Below are 17500 nucleotides of genomic sequence, written 5' to 3' on the forward strand. Positions count from 1 at the left end.
TAAACAGGAGTCTTTACCCTCTAGTCCGTTGTGTATGTTACCCGTATATAAACAGGAGTCTTTACCCTCTAGTCCGTTGCTTTTCTTCCCGTTCGTTGAAGGTCTGCTATGACTGCAGCCGTTGACCTGGGAGGCGTGTCCAACCAGGTCAGCCCCACCCCCCTCGGGGTTCCGGGGCGTGTTGGGCGAAGTCAGGAGGCACGAAGGGTCCTGGGTGGTCGGCCGGAGGTGGGGGGCGGTGCCATTTCTCCTCACACTGTTGTGAGATTGGCCTGGGGTTCTGTCCCTCACCCACTCCTCCACCCCTCCTGACCGGGGACTGTTGTGGGATGGAGGGAACTCCCTCTGGAGGTTGTGTTGGGGGGGGTAAAACAACACACAGTTAGAATACTGTTAAAGGCAGGACTGTGTGTGTGTGGGGATAAAACAACACACAGTTAGAATACTGTTAAAGGCAGGACTGTGTGTGTGTGGGGGGGGATAAAACAACACACAGTTAGAATACTGTTAAAGGCAGGACTGTGTGTGTGTGTGGGGGGGGATAAAACAACACACAGTTAGAATACTGTTAAAGGCAGGACTGTGTGTGTGGGGGGGGGGGGGATAAAACAACACACAGTTAGAATACTGTTAAAGGCAGGACTGTGTGTGTGTTCCCTCCAGTGGGCCTCTCTCAGTAACACCAGAGAATTATCCATCCAGCCTTCCTGATTCACTACTTACTGGTCCTAAAGCCTTAATCTGATTACCATGGCTGTCATGTCTGGGACTTGGCTCCTCCTCCAGGGTAGATGTCATGTCTGGGACTTGGCTCCTCCTCCAGGGTGGCTGTCATGTCTGGGACTTGGCTCCTTCTCCAGGGTAGATGTCATGTCTGGGACTTGGCTCCTCCTCCAGGGTGGCTGTCATGTCTGGGACTTGGCTCCTCCTCCAGGGTGGCTGTCATGTCTGGGACTTGGCTCCTCCTCCAGGCTAGATGTCATGTCTGGGACTTGGCTCCTCCTCCAGGGTGGCTGTCATGTTTGGGACTTGGCTCCTCCTCCAGGGTGGCTGCCATGTCTGGGACTTGGCTCCTCCTCCAGGGTGGCTGTCATGTCTGGGACTTGGCTCCTCCTCCAGGGTGGCTGGCTGGGACTTGGCTCCTCCTCCAGGGTGGCTGCCATGTCTGGGACTTGGCTCCTCCTCCAGGGTGGCTGTCATGTCTGGGACTTGGCTCCTCCTCCAGGGTGGCTGTCATGTCTGGGACTTGGCTCCTCCTCCAGGATGGCTGTCATGTCTGGGACTTGGCTCCTCCTCCAGGGTGGCTGTCATGTCTGAGACTTGGCTCCTCCTCCAGGGTAGCTGTCATGTCTGGGACTTGGCTCCTCCTCCAGGGTGGCTGTCATGTCTGGGACATGGCTCCTCCTCCAGGGTGGCTGTCATGTCTGGGACCTGGCTCCTCCTCCAGGGTGGCTGTCATGTCTGGGACCTGGCACCTCCTCCAGGGTAGATGTCATGTCTGGGACTTGGTACCTCCAGGGTAGATGTCATGTCTGGGACTTGGTACCTCCAGGGTAGATGTCATGTCTGGGACTTGGCTCCTCCGGGGTAGATGTCATGTCTGGGACCTGGCTCCTCCTCCAGGGTGGCTGTCATGTCTGGGACCTGGCTCCTCCTCCAGGGTAGATGTCATGTCTGGGACTTGGTACCTCCAGGGTAGATGTCATGTCTGGGACCTGGCTCCTCCTCCAGGGTAGATGTCATGTCTGGGACTTGGTACCTCCGAGGTAGATGTCATGTCTGGGACTTGGCTCCTCCGGGGTAGATGTCATGTCTGGGACCTGGCTCCTCCTCCAGGGTGGCTGTCATGTCTGGGACTTGTGTCTGGGACCTGGTACCTCCGGGGTAGATGTCATGTCTGGGACCTGGCTCCTCCTCCAGGGTAGATGTCATGTCTGGGACCTGGCTCCTCCTCCAGGGTAGATGTCATGTCTGGGACCTGGTACCTCCGGGGTAGATGTCATGTCTGGGACCTGGCTCCTCCTCCAGGGTAGATGTCATGTCTGGGACCTGGCTCCTCCTCCAGGGTAGATGTCATGTCTGGGACTTGGCACCTCCGGGGTAGATGTCATGTCTGGGACCTGGTACCTCCGGGGTAGATGTCATGTCTGGGACCTGGCTCCTCCTCCAGGGTAGATGTCATGTCTGGGACTTGGCTCCTCCGGGGTAGATGTCATGTCTGGGACCTGGCTCCTCCTCCGGGGTAGATGTCATGTCTGGGACTTGGCTCCTCCGGGGTAGATGTCATGTCTGGGACTTGGCTCCTCCAGGGTAGATGTCATGTCTGGGACCTGGCTCCTCCGGGGTAGATGTCATGTCTGGGACTTGGCACCTCCAGGGTGGATGTCATGTCTGGGACCTGGCTCCTCCGGGGTAGATGTCATGTCTGGGACTTGGCTCCTCCAGGGTAGATGTCATGTCTGGGACCTGGCTCCTCCGGGGTAGATGTCATATCTGGGACATGGCTCCTCCTCCAGGGTGGCTGTCATGTCTGGGACCTGGCTCCTCCTCCAGGGTGGCTGTCATGTCTGGGACCTGGCACCTCCTCCAGGGTAGATGTCATGTCTGGGACTTGGTACCTCCAGGGTGGCTGTCATGTCTGGGACCTGGCTCCTCCTCCAGGGTAGATGTCATGTCTGGGACTTGGTACCTCCAGGGTAGATGTCATGTCTGGGACCTGGCTCCTCCTCCAGGGTGGCTGTCATGTCTGGGACCTGGCTCCTCCTCCAGGGTGGCTGTCATGTCTGGGACCTGGCACCTCCTCCAGGGTAGATGTCATGTCTGGGACTTGGTACCTCCAGGGTAGATGTCATGTCTGGGACCTGGCTCCTCCTCCAGGGTGGCTGTCATGTCTGGGACCTGGCTCCTCCTCCAGGGTGGCTGTCATGTCTGGGACCTGGCACCTCCTCCAGGGTAGATGTCATGTCTGGGACTTGGTACCTCCAGGGTAGATGTCATGTCTGGGACTTGGCTCCTCCAGGGTGGCTGTCATGTCTGGGACCTGGCTCCTCCTCCAGGGTAGATGTCATGTCTGGGACTTGGTACCTCCGGGGTAGATGTCATGTCTGGGACTTGGCTCCTCCGGGGTAGATGTCATGTCTGGGACCTGGCTCCTCCTCCAGGGTGGCTGTCATGTCTGGGACTTGTGTCTGGGACCTGGTACCTCCGGGGTAGATGTCATGTCTGGGACCTGGCTCCTCCTCCAGGGTAGATGTCATGTCTGGGACCTGGCTCCTCCTCCAGGGTAGATGTCATGTCTGGGACTTGGCACCTCCGGGGTAGATGTCATGTCTGGGACCTGGTACCTCCGGGGTAGATGTCATGTCTGGGACCTGGCTCCTCCTCCAGGGTAGATGTCATGTCTGGGACTTGGCTCCTCCGGGGTAGATGTCATGTCTGGGACCTGGCTCCTCCTCCAGGGTAGATGTCATGTCTGGGACTTGGCACCTCCAGGGTAGATGTCATGTCTGGGACTTGGCTCCTCCGGGGTAGATGTCATGTCTGGGACTTGGCACCTCCAGGGTGGATGTGTGACCAACATATGCGGCAAGTCTGAGTTCTTGCAGAGTTATTGGAGGGGGGAGGAGTATTGTCTGTGTGCACATCCATGTGTGTGTGTGTGTGTGTGTGTGTGTGTGTGTGTGTGTGTGTGTGTGGATGCCTTAGAGGGCTTTGGTATTTCATGTAACAGATTACTGGTAACTGCTAAAGAACCACAGCTGCTGAGGCACATGGCCCAGATTACTGCAAGGAGTGTGTGTGTGTGCGCGAGTGTGAGTGTGAGTGTGAGTGTGAGTGTGTGTGTGTGTGTGTGTGTGTGTGTGTGTGTGTGTGTGTGTGTGTGAGTGTGTGTGTGTGAGTGTGTGTGTGTGTGTGTGTGTGAGTGTGTGTGTGAGTGTGTGTGTCCATCACGTGACCTACCTGTGCTTCCTGCCAGTCTGCGGGTGTGGTACTCGTCCCGGTGCTCGTGCTCGTTCCAGTCCCGTTAACCGCGGTGTGATTGTGAGTGTGTGTGTTGTTGACAGCTGGGTGTGTGTGAGTGTGTGTGTTGTTGACAGCTGGGTGTGTGTGAGTGTGTGTGTTGTTGACAGCTGGGTGTGTGTGAGTGTGTGTGTTGTTGACAGTGGGGTGTGTGTGAGTGTGTGTGCGCAGCCCCCAGAGGAAGTGTTTGACATAGAGCAGCTGCCTATAGATGCTGTCCTCCAGACAGTCACTGTCCAGGTCCACTCTGAACCCCCCGCTGGGGAGGACGATGGGAGGGTGGTTCTCGAAACTCTCCAAAAGGTCCACTGGGGGAGGGGCACAGACACACACAGAGCAGGGGTTACAATACACACAGACCAGGGGTTAGAATACACACAGACACAGACAGACCAGGGGTTAGAATACACACAGACCAGGGGTTAGAATACACATAGACACAGACAGACCAGGGGTTAGAATACACACAGACACAGACAGACCAGGGGTTAGAATACACACAGACACACACAGACCAGGGGTTAGAATACACACAGACACAGACAGACCAGGGGTTAGAATACACACAGACACACACAGAGCAGGGGTTAGAATACACACAGACACACACAGAGCAGGGGTTAGAATACACACAGACACACACAGAGCAGGGGTTAGAATACACACAGACACACACAGACCAGGGGTTAGAATACACACAGACACAGACAGAGCAGGGGTTAGAATACACACAGACACACACAGAGCAGGGGTTAGAATACACACAGACACAGACACAGACCAGGGGTTAGAATACACACAGACACACACAGACAGGGGTTAGAATACACACAGACACAGACAGAGCAGGGGTTAGAATACACACAGACACACACAGAGCAGGGGTTAGAATACACACAGACACAGACAGAGCAGGGGTTAGAATACACACAGACACAGACAGAGCAGGGGTTAGAATACACACAGACACACACAGACCAGGGGTTAGAATACACACAGACACACACAGACCAGGGGTTAGAATACACACATACACACACAGAGCAGGGGTTAGAATACACACAGACACACACAGACCAGGGGTTAGAATACACACAGACACAGACAGAGCAGGGGTTAGAATACACACAGACACACACAGACCAGGGATTAGAATACACACAGACACAGACAGACCAGGGGTTAGAATACACACAGACACAGACAGAGCAGGGGTTAGAATACACACAGACACACACAGACACACACAGAGCAGGGGTTAGAATACACACAGACACACACAGAGCAGGGGTTAGAATACACACAGACACAGACAGAGCAGGGGTTAGAATACACACAGACACACACAGAGCAGGGGTTAGAATACACACAGACACACACAGACCAGGGGTTAGAATACACACAGACACAGACAGAGCAGGGGTTAGAATACACACAGACACACACAGAGCAGGGGTTAGAATACACACAGACACACACAGATCAAGGGTTAGAATACACACAGACACAGACAGAGCAGGGGTTAGAATACACACAGACACACACAGACCAGGGGTTAGAATACACACAGACACACACAGACCAGGGGTTAGAATACACACAGACACACACAGACAGACCAGGGGTTAGAATACACACAGACAGACACACAGACCAGGGGTTAGAATACACACAGACACAGACAGAGCAGGGGTTAGAATACACACAGACACACACAGACCAGGGATTAGAATACACACAGACACACACAGACCAGGGGTTAGAATACACACAGACACACACAGAGCAGGGGTTAGAATACACACAGACACACACAGACCAGGGGTTAGAATACACACAGACACACACAGACCAGGGGTTAGAATACACACAGACACACACAGACCAGGGGTTAGAATACACACAGACACACACAGACCAGGGGTTAGAATACACACAGACCAGGGGTTAGAATACACACAGACAGAGCAGGGGTTAGAATACACACAGACCAGGGGTTAGAATACACACAGACAGACCAGGGGTTAGAATACACACAGACAGACCAGGGGTTAGAATACACACAGACAGAGCAGGGGTTAGAATACACACAGACAGAGCAGGGGTTAGAATACACACAGACACACACAGATCAAGGGTTAGAATACACACAGACACAGACAGAGCAGGGGTTAGAATACACACAGACACACACAGACCAGGGGTTAGAATACACACAGACACACACAGACCAAGGGTTAGAATACACACAGACAGAGCAGGGGTTAGAATACACACAGACAGAGCAGGGGTTAGAATACACACAGACAGACCAGGGGTTAGAATACACACAGACAGAGCAGGGGTTAGAATACACACAGACAGACCAGGGGTTAGAATACACACAGACAGAGCAGGGGTTAGAATACACACAGACAGAGCAGGGGTTAGAATACACACAGACAGACCAGGGGTTAGAATACACACAGACAGAGCAGGGGTTAGAATACACACAGAGCAAGGGTTAGAATACAGACAGGTATAAACTGATACAGGACAGGTACCCCCCTCCCCCCCAACAGACAGGTATAAACTGATACAGGACAGGTACCCCCCCTCCCCCCCAACAGATAGGTATAAACTGATACAGGACAGGTACCCCCCCCCCCCAACAGACAGGTATAAACTGATACAGGACAGGTACCCCCCCAACAGACAGGTATAAACTGATACAGGACAGGTACCCCCTCCCCCCAACAGACAGGTATAAACTGATACAGGACAGGTACCCCCCAGCAGGTACCTGTCCTGTATATGTATGCCTCATCCTCACTGCTGGGCTGCCAGATTGGAACAGGCCCCATCTCAGCTGTCAACTGGTACTGGGTCAACAGGCCATGCAGCTGAACCGGCTTCAGACTGGGGTGGTCCGCACACAGCACCTTCCAACTCATCTAGAAATATATAGAGAAATATATACATACATATATCAGAATATATAGACTAGCTTTAGACTGGGGTGGTCCACACACAGCACCTTCCAACTCATCTAGAAATATATACATACATATATCAGAATATATATATAGACTAGCTTTAGACTGGGGTGGTCCACACACAGCACCTTCCAACTCATCTAGAAATATATAGAGAAATATATACATACATATATCAGAATATATAGACTAGCTTTAGACTGGGGTGGTCCGCACACAGCACCTTCCAACTCATCTAGAAATATATAGAGAAATATATACATACATATATCAGAATATATAGACTAGCTTTAGACTGGGGTGGTCCACACACAGCACCTTCCAACTCATCTAGAAATATATAGAGAAATATATACATACATATATCAGAATATATAGACTTTAGACTGGGGTGGTCCACACACAGCACCTTCCAACTCATCTAGAAATATATAGAGAAATATATACATACATATATCAGAATATATAGACTAGCTTTAGACTGGGGTGGTCCACACACAGCACCTTCCAACTCATCTAGAAATATATAGAGAAATATATCAGAATATATATAGACTAGCTTCAGACTGGGGTGGTCCACACACAGCACCTTCCAACTCATCTAGACACATAGAGAGATAAATATATCAGAATATATAGAGAGATAAATATATCAGAATATATAGAGAGATAAATATATCAGAATATATGGAGAGATAAATATATCAGAATATATGGAGAGATAAATATATCAGAATATATAGAGAGATAAATATATAGAGAGATAAATATATCAGAATATATAGAGAGATAAATATATCAGAATATATAGAGAGATAAATATATCAGAATATATAGAGAGATAAATATATCAGAATATATAGAGAGATAAATATATCACAATACATGGAGATACATATACCAGAATATATAGAGAAATATATACATAAATATATCAGAATATATATATATAGACTAGCTTTAGACTGGGGTGGTCCACACACAGCACATTCCAAGTCATCTAGACACATAGAGAGATAAATATATCAGAATATATAGAGAGATAAATATATCAGAATATATAGAGAGATAAATATATCAGAATATATAGAGAGATAAATATATCAGAATATAAAGAGAGATAAATATATCAGAATATATAGAGAGATAAATATATCAGAATATATAGAGAGATAAATATATCAGAATATATAGAGATAAATATATAGAGAGATAAATATATAGAGAGATAAATATATCACAATACATGGAGAGATAAATATATCAGAATTTATAGAGATAAATATATCAGAATATATAAAGATAAATATATCACAATACATAAAGATACATATATCAGAATGTATAGAGATAAATATATCAGAATATATAGAGAGATAAATATATAGAGAGATAAATATATCAGAATATATAGAGAGATAAATATATCAGAATATAGAGAGATAAATATATCAGAATATATAGAGAGATACATATATCAGAATATAAGGAGAGATAAATATATAGAGATAAATATATCAGAATATAGAGAGAGATAAATATATCAGAATATATAGAGAGATAAATATATCACAATACATGGAGATACATATACCAGAATATATAGAGATAAATATATAGAGAGATAAATATATCGCAATACATGGAGATACATATATCAGAATATATAGAGATATAAATATATCAGAATATATAGAGATAAATATATAGAGAGGTAAATATATCAGAATATATAGAGAGATAAAAATATCAGAATATATAGAGATAAATATATCAGAATATTTCGAGAGATAAATATATCAGAATATATAGAGAGATAAATATATCAGAATATATAGAGAGATAAATATATAGAGAGATAAATATATCACAATACATGGAGATACATATATCAGAATATATAGAGATAAATATATCACAATACATAAAGATACATATATCAGAATGTATAGAGATAAATATATCAGAATATATAGAGAGATATATATATCAGAATATATAGAGAGATAAATATATCAGAATATATAGAGAGATAAATATATCAGAATATAAAGAGAGATAAATATATCAGAATATATAGAGAGATAAATGTATAGAGAGATAAATATATAGAGATAAATATATCAGAATATATAGAGAGATAAATATATCAGAATATATAGAGAGATAAATATATCAGAATATATAGAGATAAATATATCAGAATATAGAGAGATAAATATATCAGAATATATAGAGAGATACATATATCAGAATATAAGGAGAGATAAATATATAGAGATAAATATATCAGAATATATAGAGAGATAAATATATCACAATACATAAAGATACATATATCAGAATGTATAGAGATAAATATATCAGAATATATAGAGAGATATATATATCAGAATATATAGAGAGATAAATATATCAGAATATAAAGAGAGATAAATATATCAGAATATATAGAGAGAAAAATATATCAGAATATATAGAGAGATAAATATATAGAGAGATAAATATATAGAGATAAATATATATAATATATATATATATATATATATCAGAATATAAGGAGAGATAATATATAAGGAGAGATAAATATATAGAGATAAATATATCAGAATATATAGAGAGATAAATATATCAGAATATATAGAGATACATATATCAGAATATGTATAGAGATAAATATATCAAATATAGATATAGAGAGATAAATATATCAGAATATATAGAGAGATAAATATATCACAATACATGGAGATACATATATCAGAATATATAGAGAGATAGATATATCAGAATATATATAGAGATAAATATATAGAGAGATAAATATATCAGAATATATATAGAGATAAATATTTGTGACCAATCACAGTAAGGTACTTCATTGTTACCCAGAAATGATTTTATATTGAGATAAAAATGGCTGCATTGGACCTTTAAGGTGAGAAAAGGTCAGGCGTGTGATGTTACCTGTGTTAGCTGCTGAGGGGGTGTGGCCAGGATGCTGACAGGGTTAGAGGTCAGGTGTGTGATGTTACCTGTGTTAGCTGCTGAGGAGGTGTGGCCAGGATGCTGACAGCGCTGTTGAACTTGTTGAAGAACTTGTCTGCCAGGTAACTAAGCCCCGCCTTCCTAGTCCACTCTAGAACCATCCTGACACAGGCCTGTACCTGGAGAACCTTAGAGCGCTGGAACCAGCCCCGCGACGGACCTACACACACACATGGACAAATAATGCACCTGTCTGATTAGTCTGTTGTTGAGCACATTCCACATCTGTCTGATTAGTCTGTTGTAGAACACATTCCACACCTGTCTGATTAGTCTGTCGTAGAACACATTGAGGAGTTCCTAGGGCAGGGCTCGGAATCTATCTATCTATCTATCTATCTATCTATCTATCTATCTATCTATCTATCTATCTATCTCTCTCTCTCTGTCTCTCTGTCTCCCTCTCCCTCTCCCTCTCCCTCCCTCTCATGTCTAACCTGGACCACCTATGGAGAGGTGCCTTTTGTTCAGTAAATCGTAGGTATTAAATGAGGTGAAAAGGAGACTGGAGTCATTAGTGCCACTTTAAGAGGTAGCTAATCCCCGTCCAACCCTCCTCCTCCTCCTTCACCCCCTCCTACCCCACCCCAGGGGTACAGCTCCATCCCCCTCCACCCCAGCCAATGGGTACCCCCCCCCATCACCCCCTCCCCCCTAATAGGCTTATAGTCTGGGAATATGACAATCTGTCCTCACTGCTCTGAGAGACATGACTGAACACCTCAGACAAACACAACACAGAACCTGAACCGTAGTCCTCAGACAAACACAACACAGAACCTGGACCATAGTCCTCAGACAAACACAACACAGTACCTGGACCGTAGTCCTCAGACAAACACAACACAGAACCTGGACCGTAGTCCTCAGACAAACACAACACAGAACCTGGACCGTAGTCCTCAGACAAACACAACACAGAACCTGGACCGTAGTCCTCAGACAAACACAACACAGAACCTGGACCGTAGTCCTCAGACAAACACAACACAGAACCTGGACCGTAGTCCTCAGACAAACACAACACAGAACCTGGACCGTAGTCCTCAGACAAACACAACACAGAACCTGGACCGTAGTCCTCAGACAAACACAACACAGAACCTGGACCGTAGTCCTCAGACAAACACAACACAGAACCTGGACCGTAGTCCTCAGACAAACACAACACAGAACCAGGACCGTAGTCCTCAGACAAACACAACACAGAACCTGGACCGTAGTCCTCAGACAAACACAACACAGAACCAGGACCGTAGTCCTCAGACAAACACAACACAGAACCAGGACCGTAGTCCTCAGCAGAAATGGTCTTCTGATATAATCTGTTTACAGGTCACAGTTTGTCACAGCAAACACACAATACCACTCAGCTCTCTCTCTGCCTCGCTCTGCCTCTCTCTCTGCCTCGCTCTCTCTCTCTCTCTCTCTCTCTGCCTCTCTCTGCCTCTCCCTGCCTCTCTCTCTGCCTCTCCCTGCCTCACTCTGCCTCTCCCTGCCTCTCTCTCTGCCTCTCCCTGCTCTCTCTCTCTCTCTCTCTCTCTCTGCCTCTCCCTGCCTCTCTCTCTGCCTCTCCCTGCCTCTCTCTCTGCCTCACTCTGCCTCTCCCTGCCTCTCTCTCTGCCTCTCTCTGCCTCTCTCTGCCTCGCTCTGCCTCTCTCTGCCTCTCTCTGCCTCGCTCTGCCTCTCGCTCTGCCTCTCTCTCTGCCTCTCCCTGCCTCTCTCTCTGCCTCGCTCTGCCTCTCCCTGCCTCTCTCTCTGCCTCGCTCTGCCTCTCCCTGCCTCTCTCTGCCTCGCTCTGTCTCTCTCTGCCTCTCTCTGCCTCGCTCTGCCTCTCTCTGCCTCTCTCTGCCTCTCTCTGCCTCGCTCTGCCTCTCTCTGCCTCACTCTTCCTCGCTCTTCCTCTCTGCCTCGCTCTGCCTCTCTCTCTCTGTCTCTCTCTGCCTCTCTCTGCCTCTCTCTGCCTCTCTCTGCTTCGCTCTGCCTCTCTCTGCCTCACTCTGCCTCTCTCTCTCTGCCTCGCTCTGCCTCTCTCTGCCTCGCTCTGCCTCTCTCTCTCTGCCTCGCTCTGCCTCTCTCTTCCTCGCTCTTCCTCTCTGCCTCTCTCTGCCCTGGTTGCTATGGCATCTGACATTGGCTCTACCTGTTGTTACCATGGATACCATCGCCAGAGAAACATCAATGAACAGAGAGAGAAACAGATACACTACATGGCCAGCAGCATGTGGACTAACTACACTATATATGTGTACACCCCTTCAAGTGTATACAGGTGTATAACATCGAACACACAGCCACGCAATCTCCATAGACATACATTGTCAGTAGAATGGATTCATTGAAGAGCTCAGTGACTTTTCAACGTGGCACCGTCATAGGATGCCACCTTTTCCAACAAGTCAGTTGGTCAAATTTCTGCCCTGCTAGAGCTTCCCCGTAGTGACCATACAGTCTATATATACATTAATACATCTAGTGCTTTCAAACACAGAGAGAGAGAAAGGGGGGGAGAGAGAGAGAGAGAGAGAGAGAAAGGGGGAGAGAGAAAGAGAGAGAAACAGAGAGAGAAAGGGGGAGAGAGAGAGAGAGAGAGAGAGAGAGAGAGAGAGAGAGAGAGAGAGAGAGAGAGAGAAAAGGGGGAGAGAGAGAGAGAAAAAAAGGGGGAGAAGAGAGAGAAATGGGGGAGAGAGAGAGAAATGGGGAGAGAGAGGAAGAGAAATGGGGGAGAGAGAGAGAGAGAGAAATGGGGAGAGAGAGGGAGAGAAATGGGGGGAGAGAGAGAGAAAAAGGGGGCGAGAGAAAGAGAGAGAAAGGGGAGAGAGAGAGAGAGAGAGAGAAAGGGGGGGAGAGAGAGAGAGAGAGAGAGAGAGAGAGAGAGAGAGAAAGGGAGAGAGAGAAAGATCTCTGTTAGGAAGGTCATCAGCTCTCTTGCTTTTAGCTCCCCCATCTTACCCTCCATCCCAGACATCTCTCATCCTCCCCCATCCCCCCATAATAAAGACCATCAGAGGAGAAGAGGGGAGGTGGGAAGGGGAGTGGGAGGTTGTCAAGGACAAATCTAAAGCACGAGTTGCTTTCCTCTCCTCCGTCAAAATGCTGACACACACACACACACACACACACACACACACACACACACACACACACACACACACACACACACACACACACACACACACACACACCATTCCTCATCTAGGGATTTACCCTGAGGCAGACTAATGGAAGTGTGCCTCTCTGTCTGTGTTTCTCTGTGTGTTTCTCTCTGTGTGTGTCTCTGTGTGTGTGTTTCTCTGTGTGTTTCTTTCTGTGGGTATCTCTGTGGGTGTTTCTCTCTCTGTGTGTGTTTCTCTGTGTGTTTCTCTCTTGTCTGTCTGTGTGTTTCTCTCTGTGTGTTGTTGTGTGTTTCTCTCTGTGTGTTGGTGTGTGTTTCTCTCTGTGTGTTGTTGTGTGTTTCTCTCTGTGTGTTGCTGTGTGTTTCTCTCTGTGTGTTGGTGTGTGTTTCTCTCTGTGTGTTGTTGTGTGTTTCTCTCTGTGTGTTTCTCTCTGTCTCTCTGTGTGTTGTTGTGTGTTTCTCTCTGTGTGTTGTTGTGTGTTTCTCTCTGTGTGTTGTTGTGTGTTTCTCTCTGTGTGTTGCTGTGTTTCTCTCTGTGTGTTTCTCTCTGTCTCTCTGTGTGTTTCTCTCTGTCTCTCTGTGTGTTGTTGTGTGTTTCTCTCTGTGTGTTGTTGTGTGTTTCTCTCTGTGTGTTGTTGTGTGTTTCTCTCTGTGTGTTGTTGTGTGTTTCTCTCTGTGTGTTGCTGTGTTTCTCTCTGTGTGTTGCTGTGTGTTTCTCTCTGTGTGTTGTTGTGTGTTTCTCTCTGTGTGTTGCTGTGTGTTTCTCTCTGTGTGTTGTTGTGTGTTTCTCTCTGTGTGTTGCTGTGTGTTTCTCTCTGTGTGTTGCTGTGTGTTTCTCTCTGTGTGTTGTTGTGTGTTTCTCTCTGTGTGTTGCTGTGTGTTTCTCTCTGTGTGTTGCTGTGTGTTTCTCTCTGTGTGTTTCTCTCTGTGTGTTGCTGTGTGTTTCTCTCTGTGTGTTTCTCTCTGTGTGTTGTTGTGTGTTTCTCTCTGTGTGTTTCTCTCTGTGTGTTGTTGTGTGTTTCTCTCTGTGTGTTGTTGTGTGTCTACTAGCACAATTGCCACATCAGTCATTACCAGACTGAGGTCTAGAGAATGATCATTAATTACCAGACTGAGGTCTAGAGAATGATCATTCATTACCAGACTGAGGTCTAGAGAATGATCATTCATTACCAGACTGAGGTCTAGAGAATGATCATTCATTACCAGACTGAGGTCTAGAGAATGATCATTCATTACCAGACTGAGGTCTAGAGAATGATCATTCATTACCAGACTGAGGTCTAGAGAATGATCATTCATTACCAGACTGAGGTCTAGAGAATGATCATTCATTACCAGACTGAGGTCTAGAGAATGATCATTCATTACCAGACTGAGGTCTAGAGAATGATCATTCATTACCAGACTGAGGTTTAGTACTTAGAGAATGATCTTTGGGGGGCCGCACCGCCCTCCATATGCTCGCCAGAGGTAGCCTGACTGCCATTAGGTACCGAGATGAGATCCTCAGACCCCTTGTGAGACCATATGCTGGTGCGGTTGGCCCTGGGTTCCTCCTAATGCAAGACAATGGTAGACCTCATGTGGCTGGAGTGTGTCAGCAGTTCCTGCAAGAGGAAGGCATTGATGCTATGGACTGGCCCGCCCGTTCCCCAGACCCAAATCCAATTGAGCACATCTGGGACATCATGTCTCGCTCCATCCACCAACGCCACGTTGCACCACAGACTGTCCAGGAGTTGGCGGATGCTTTAGTCCAGGCCTGGGAGGAGATCCCTCAGGAGACCATCCGCCACCTCATCAGGAGCATGCCCAGGCGTTGTAGGGAGGTCATACAGGCACGTGGAGGCCACACACACACTACTGAGCCTCATTTTGACTTGTTTTAAGGACATTACATCAAAGTTGGATCAGCCTGTAGTGAGGTTTTCCACTTTAATTTTGAGTGTGACTCCAAATCCAGACCTCCATGGGTTTATAAATTTGATTTCCATTGATAATTTTTGTGTGATTTTGTTGTCAGCACATTCAACTATGTAAAGAAAAAAGTATTTAATAAGAATATTTAATTCATTCAGATCTAGGATGTGTTATTTCCCTTTATTTGTTTGAGCAGTGTAGTTAGCTTGCCCAGGGCTCAGTTCTCGTCCTCTAGTCCCAGTTCTAGGTTCTCCTCTCCTCTCTATACACCAAGTCACTTGGCTCCGTCAAAACCACACAGTCTCTCCCATCATTGCTATGCAGATGACACTCATTTACCCCCCCCCCCCCCCCCTGCTGACACCCAGGTGGCGACACACATCTCAGCTTGGGATGATCGGAGCGACACCTCAAGCTCAACCTCGACAAGACAGAGCTGCTCCTTCCTCCAGGGGGGAAGGCATACCCCACTCCAAGACCTCTCTCCATTATGGTTGACAAGTCCACAGTGTCTCCCCTCCACAGAGTTACAAAATCCTGTTGTTCTCTGTTAACGTCAAAAGTAGTGACTCCTGGCCTCTACAACATCCGTAACGTACGTCTCTTTCTCAGGTAAGTGGCGCAGGTCCTAATCCAGGCTCTTGTCATCTCCCGTCTGGACTTACTGCGACTCTCAGTGGGCTTGTCAAACCCATGCAACTTATCCAGAACGCTGCAACCCCGCCTGGTGTTTCAATCACCCCACTCCTCCTCTCACCACACTATCTTCCAGTCGAAGGTCTCCCCACTCCTCCTCTCACCACACTAGCTTCCAGTCGAAGGTCTCCCCACTCCTCCTCTCACCACACTAACTTCCAGTCGAAGGTCTCCCCTCTCCTCCCCCACTCCTCCTCTCACCACACTAGCTTCCAGTCGAAGGTCTCCCCACTCCTCCTCTCACCACACTAGCTTCCAGTCGAAGGTCTCCCCACTCCTCCTCTCACCACACTAGCTTCCAGTCGCTTCCAAGGTCTAGCTTCCCAGGTCTCCCCCTCCTCTCACCACACTAGCTTCCAGTCGAAGGTCTCCCCACTCCTCCTCTCACCACACTAGCTTCCAGTCGAAGGTCACCCCACTCCTCCTCTCACCACACTAGCTTCCAGTCGAAGGTCTCCCCACTCCTCCTCTCACCACACTAGCTTCCAGTCGAAGGTCACCCCACTCCTCCTCACCACACTAGCTCCGAAGGTCTCACCACACAGTAGCTTCCAGTCGAAGGTCTCCCCACTCCTCCTCTCACCACAATAGCTTCCAGTCGAAGGTCTCTTCCCACCCTCCTCTCACCACACTAGCTTCCAGTCGAAGGTCCCCCCCTCCTCCTCTCACCACACTAGCTTCCAGTCGAAGGTCTCCCCACTCCTCCTCTCACCACACTAGCTTCCAGTCGAAGGTCTCCCACTCCTCCTCTCACCACACTAGCTTCCAGTCGAAGGTCTAGCTTCCCGAAGGTCTCCCCACTCCTCCTCTCCTCCTCTCACCACACTAGCTTCCAGTCGAAGGTCTCCCCACTCCTCCTCTCACCACACTAGCTTCCAGTCGAAGGTCTCACCCACTTCCTCCTCTCACCACACTAGCTTCCAGTCGAAGCTTCCAGTCGAAGGTCTCCCTCTCCTCCTCTCACCACAAGCTTCCAGTCGAAGGTCCCCACTCCTCCTCTCACCACACTAGCTTCCAGGTCTCCCCACTCCTCCTCTCACCACACTAGCTTCCAGTCGAAGGTCTCCCCACTCCTCCTCTCACCACACTAGCTTCCAGTCGAAGGTCTCCCCACTCCTCCTCTCACCACACTAGCTTCCAGTCGAAGGTCTCCCCACTCCTCCTCTCACCACACTAGCTTCCAGTCGAAGGTCTCCCCACTCCTCCTCCTCTTCACCACCCCACTCACCACAGCTTCCAGTCGAAGGTCTCCCCACTCCTCCTCTCACCAAGGTCACCCCACTCCTCCTCTCACCACACTATCTTCCAGTCGAAGGTCTCCCCACTCCTCCTCTCACACCAGGTCTCCTCCTCTCACCACACTAGCTTCCAGTCGAAGGGTCAGGTCTCCCCACTCACCACACCTCTGAGCTTCCAGGAGATGTGGCTTTGTCTCACCTAGCCATCTCAAGATGAATGACTGACTGGAAGTCACCCCACTCCTCCTCTCACCACACTATCTTCCTGGATAAATTACTAAAATGTCAAATGGAACACATGTGTGTCTGTCTGTGTGTCTGTGTGTGTGTGTGTGTGTGTGTGTATGTGTGTGTGTGTGTGTGTGTGTGTGTGTGTGTGTGTATGTGTGTGTGTGTGTGTGTGTCCATGTGTGTGTGTGTCTGTCTATGTGTGTGTGTGTGTGTGTGTGTGTGTGTGTGTGTATGTGTGTCCATGTGTGTGTGTG

The 17500-nt window shown here is 47.7% G+C and overlaps 1 protein-coding gene across 1 annotated transcript in view; it reads right to left on the bottom strand.

Moving 5' to 3' along the window:
• Nucleotides 1-5: 5 nt before the first annotated feature.
• Nucleotides 6-17500, bottom strand: part of LOC115123212 (ras-associating and dilute domain-containing protein-like) — a gene marked incomplete at its 3' end in the record, with an annotated part of 75405 nt that continues 57910 nt past the window's right edge. The window contains exons 16-19 of the mRNA XM_065016391.1: nucleotides 10031-10203; nucleotides 6803-6953; nucleotides 3961-4328; nucleotides 6-345 (exon numbers count right to left, since the gene is read on the bottom strand). Coding sequence (XP_064872463.1) covers nucleotides 6-345; nucleotides 3961-4328; nucleotides 6803-6953; nucleotides 10031-10203 — 1032 coding nt within the window. The remainder of the gene's footprint in view (nucleotides 346-3960; nucleotides 4329-6802; nucleotides 6954-10030; nucleotides 10204-17500) is intronic.

Source organism: Oncorhynchus nerka, unplaced genomic scaffold, assembly GCF_034236695.1.
Source record: "Oncorhynchus nerka isolate Pitt River unplaced genomic scaffold, Oner_Uvic_2.0 unplaced_scaffold_1001, whole genome shotgun sequence".
NCBI lineage: Eukaryota > Metazoa > Chordata > Actinopteri > Salmoniformes > Salmonidae > Oncorhynchus > Oncorhynchus nerka.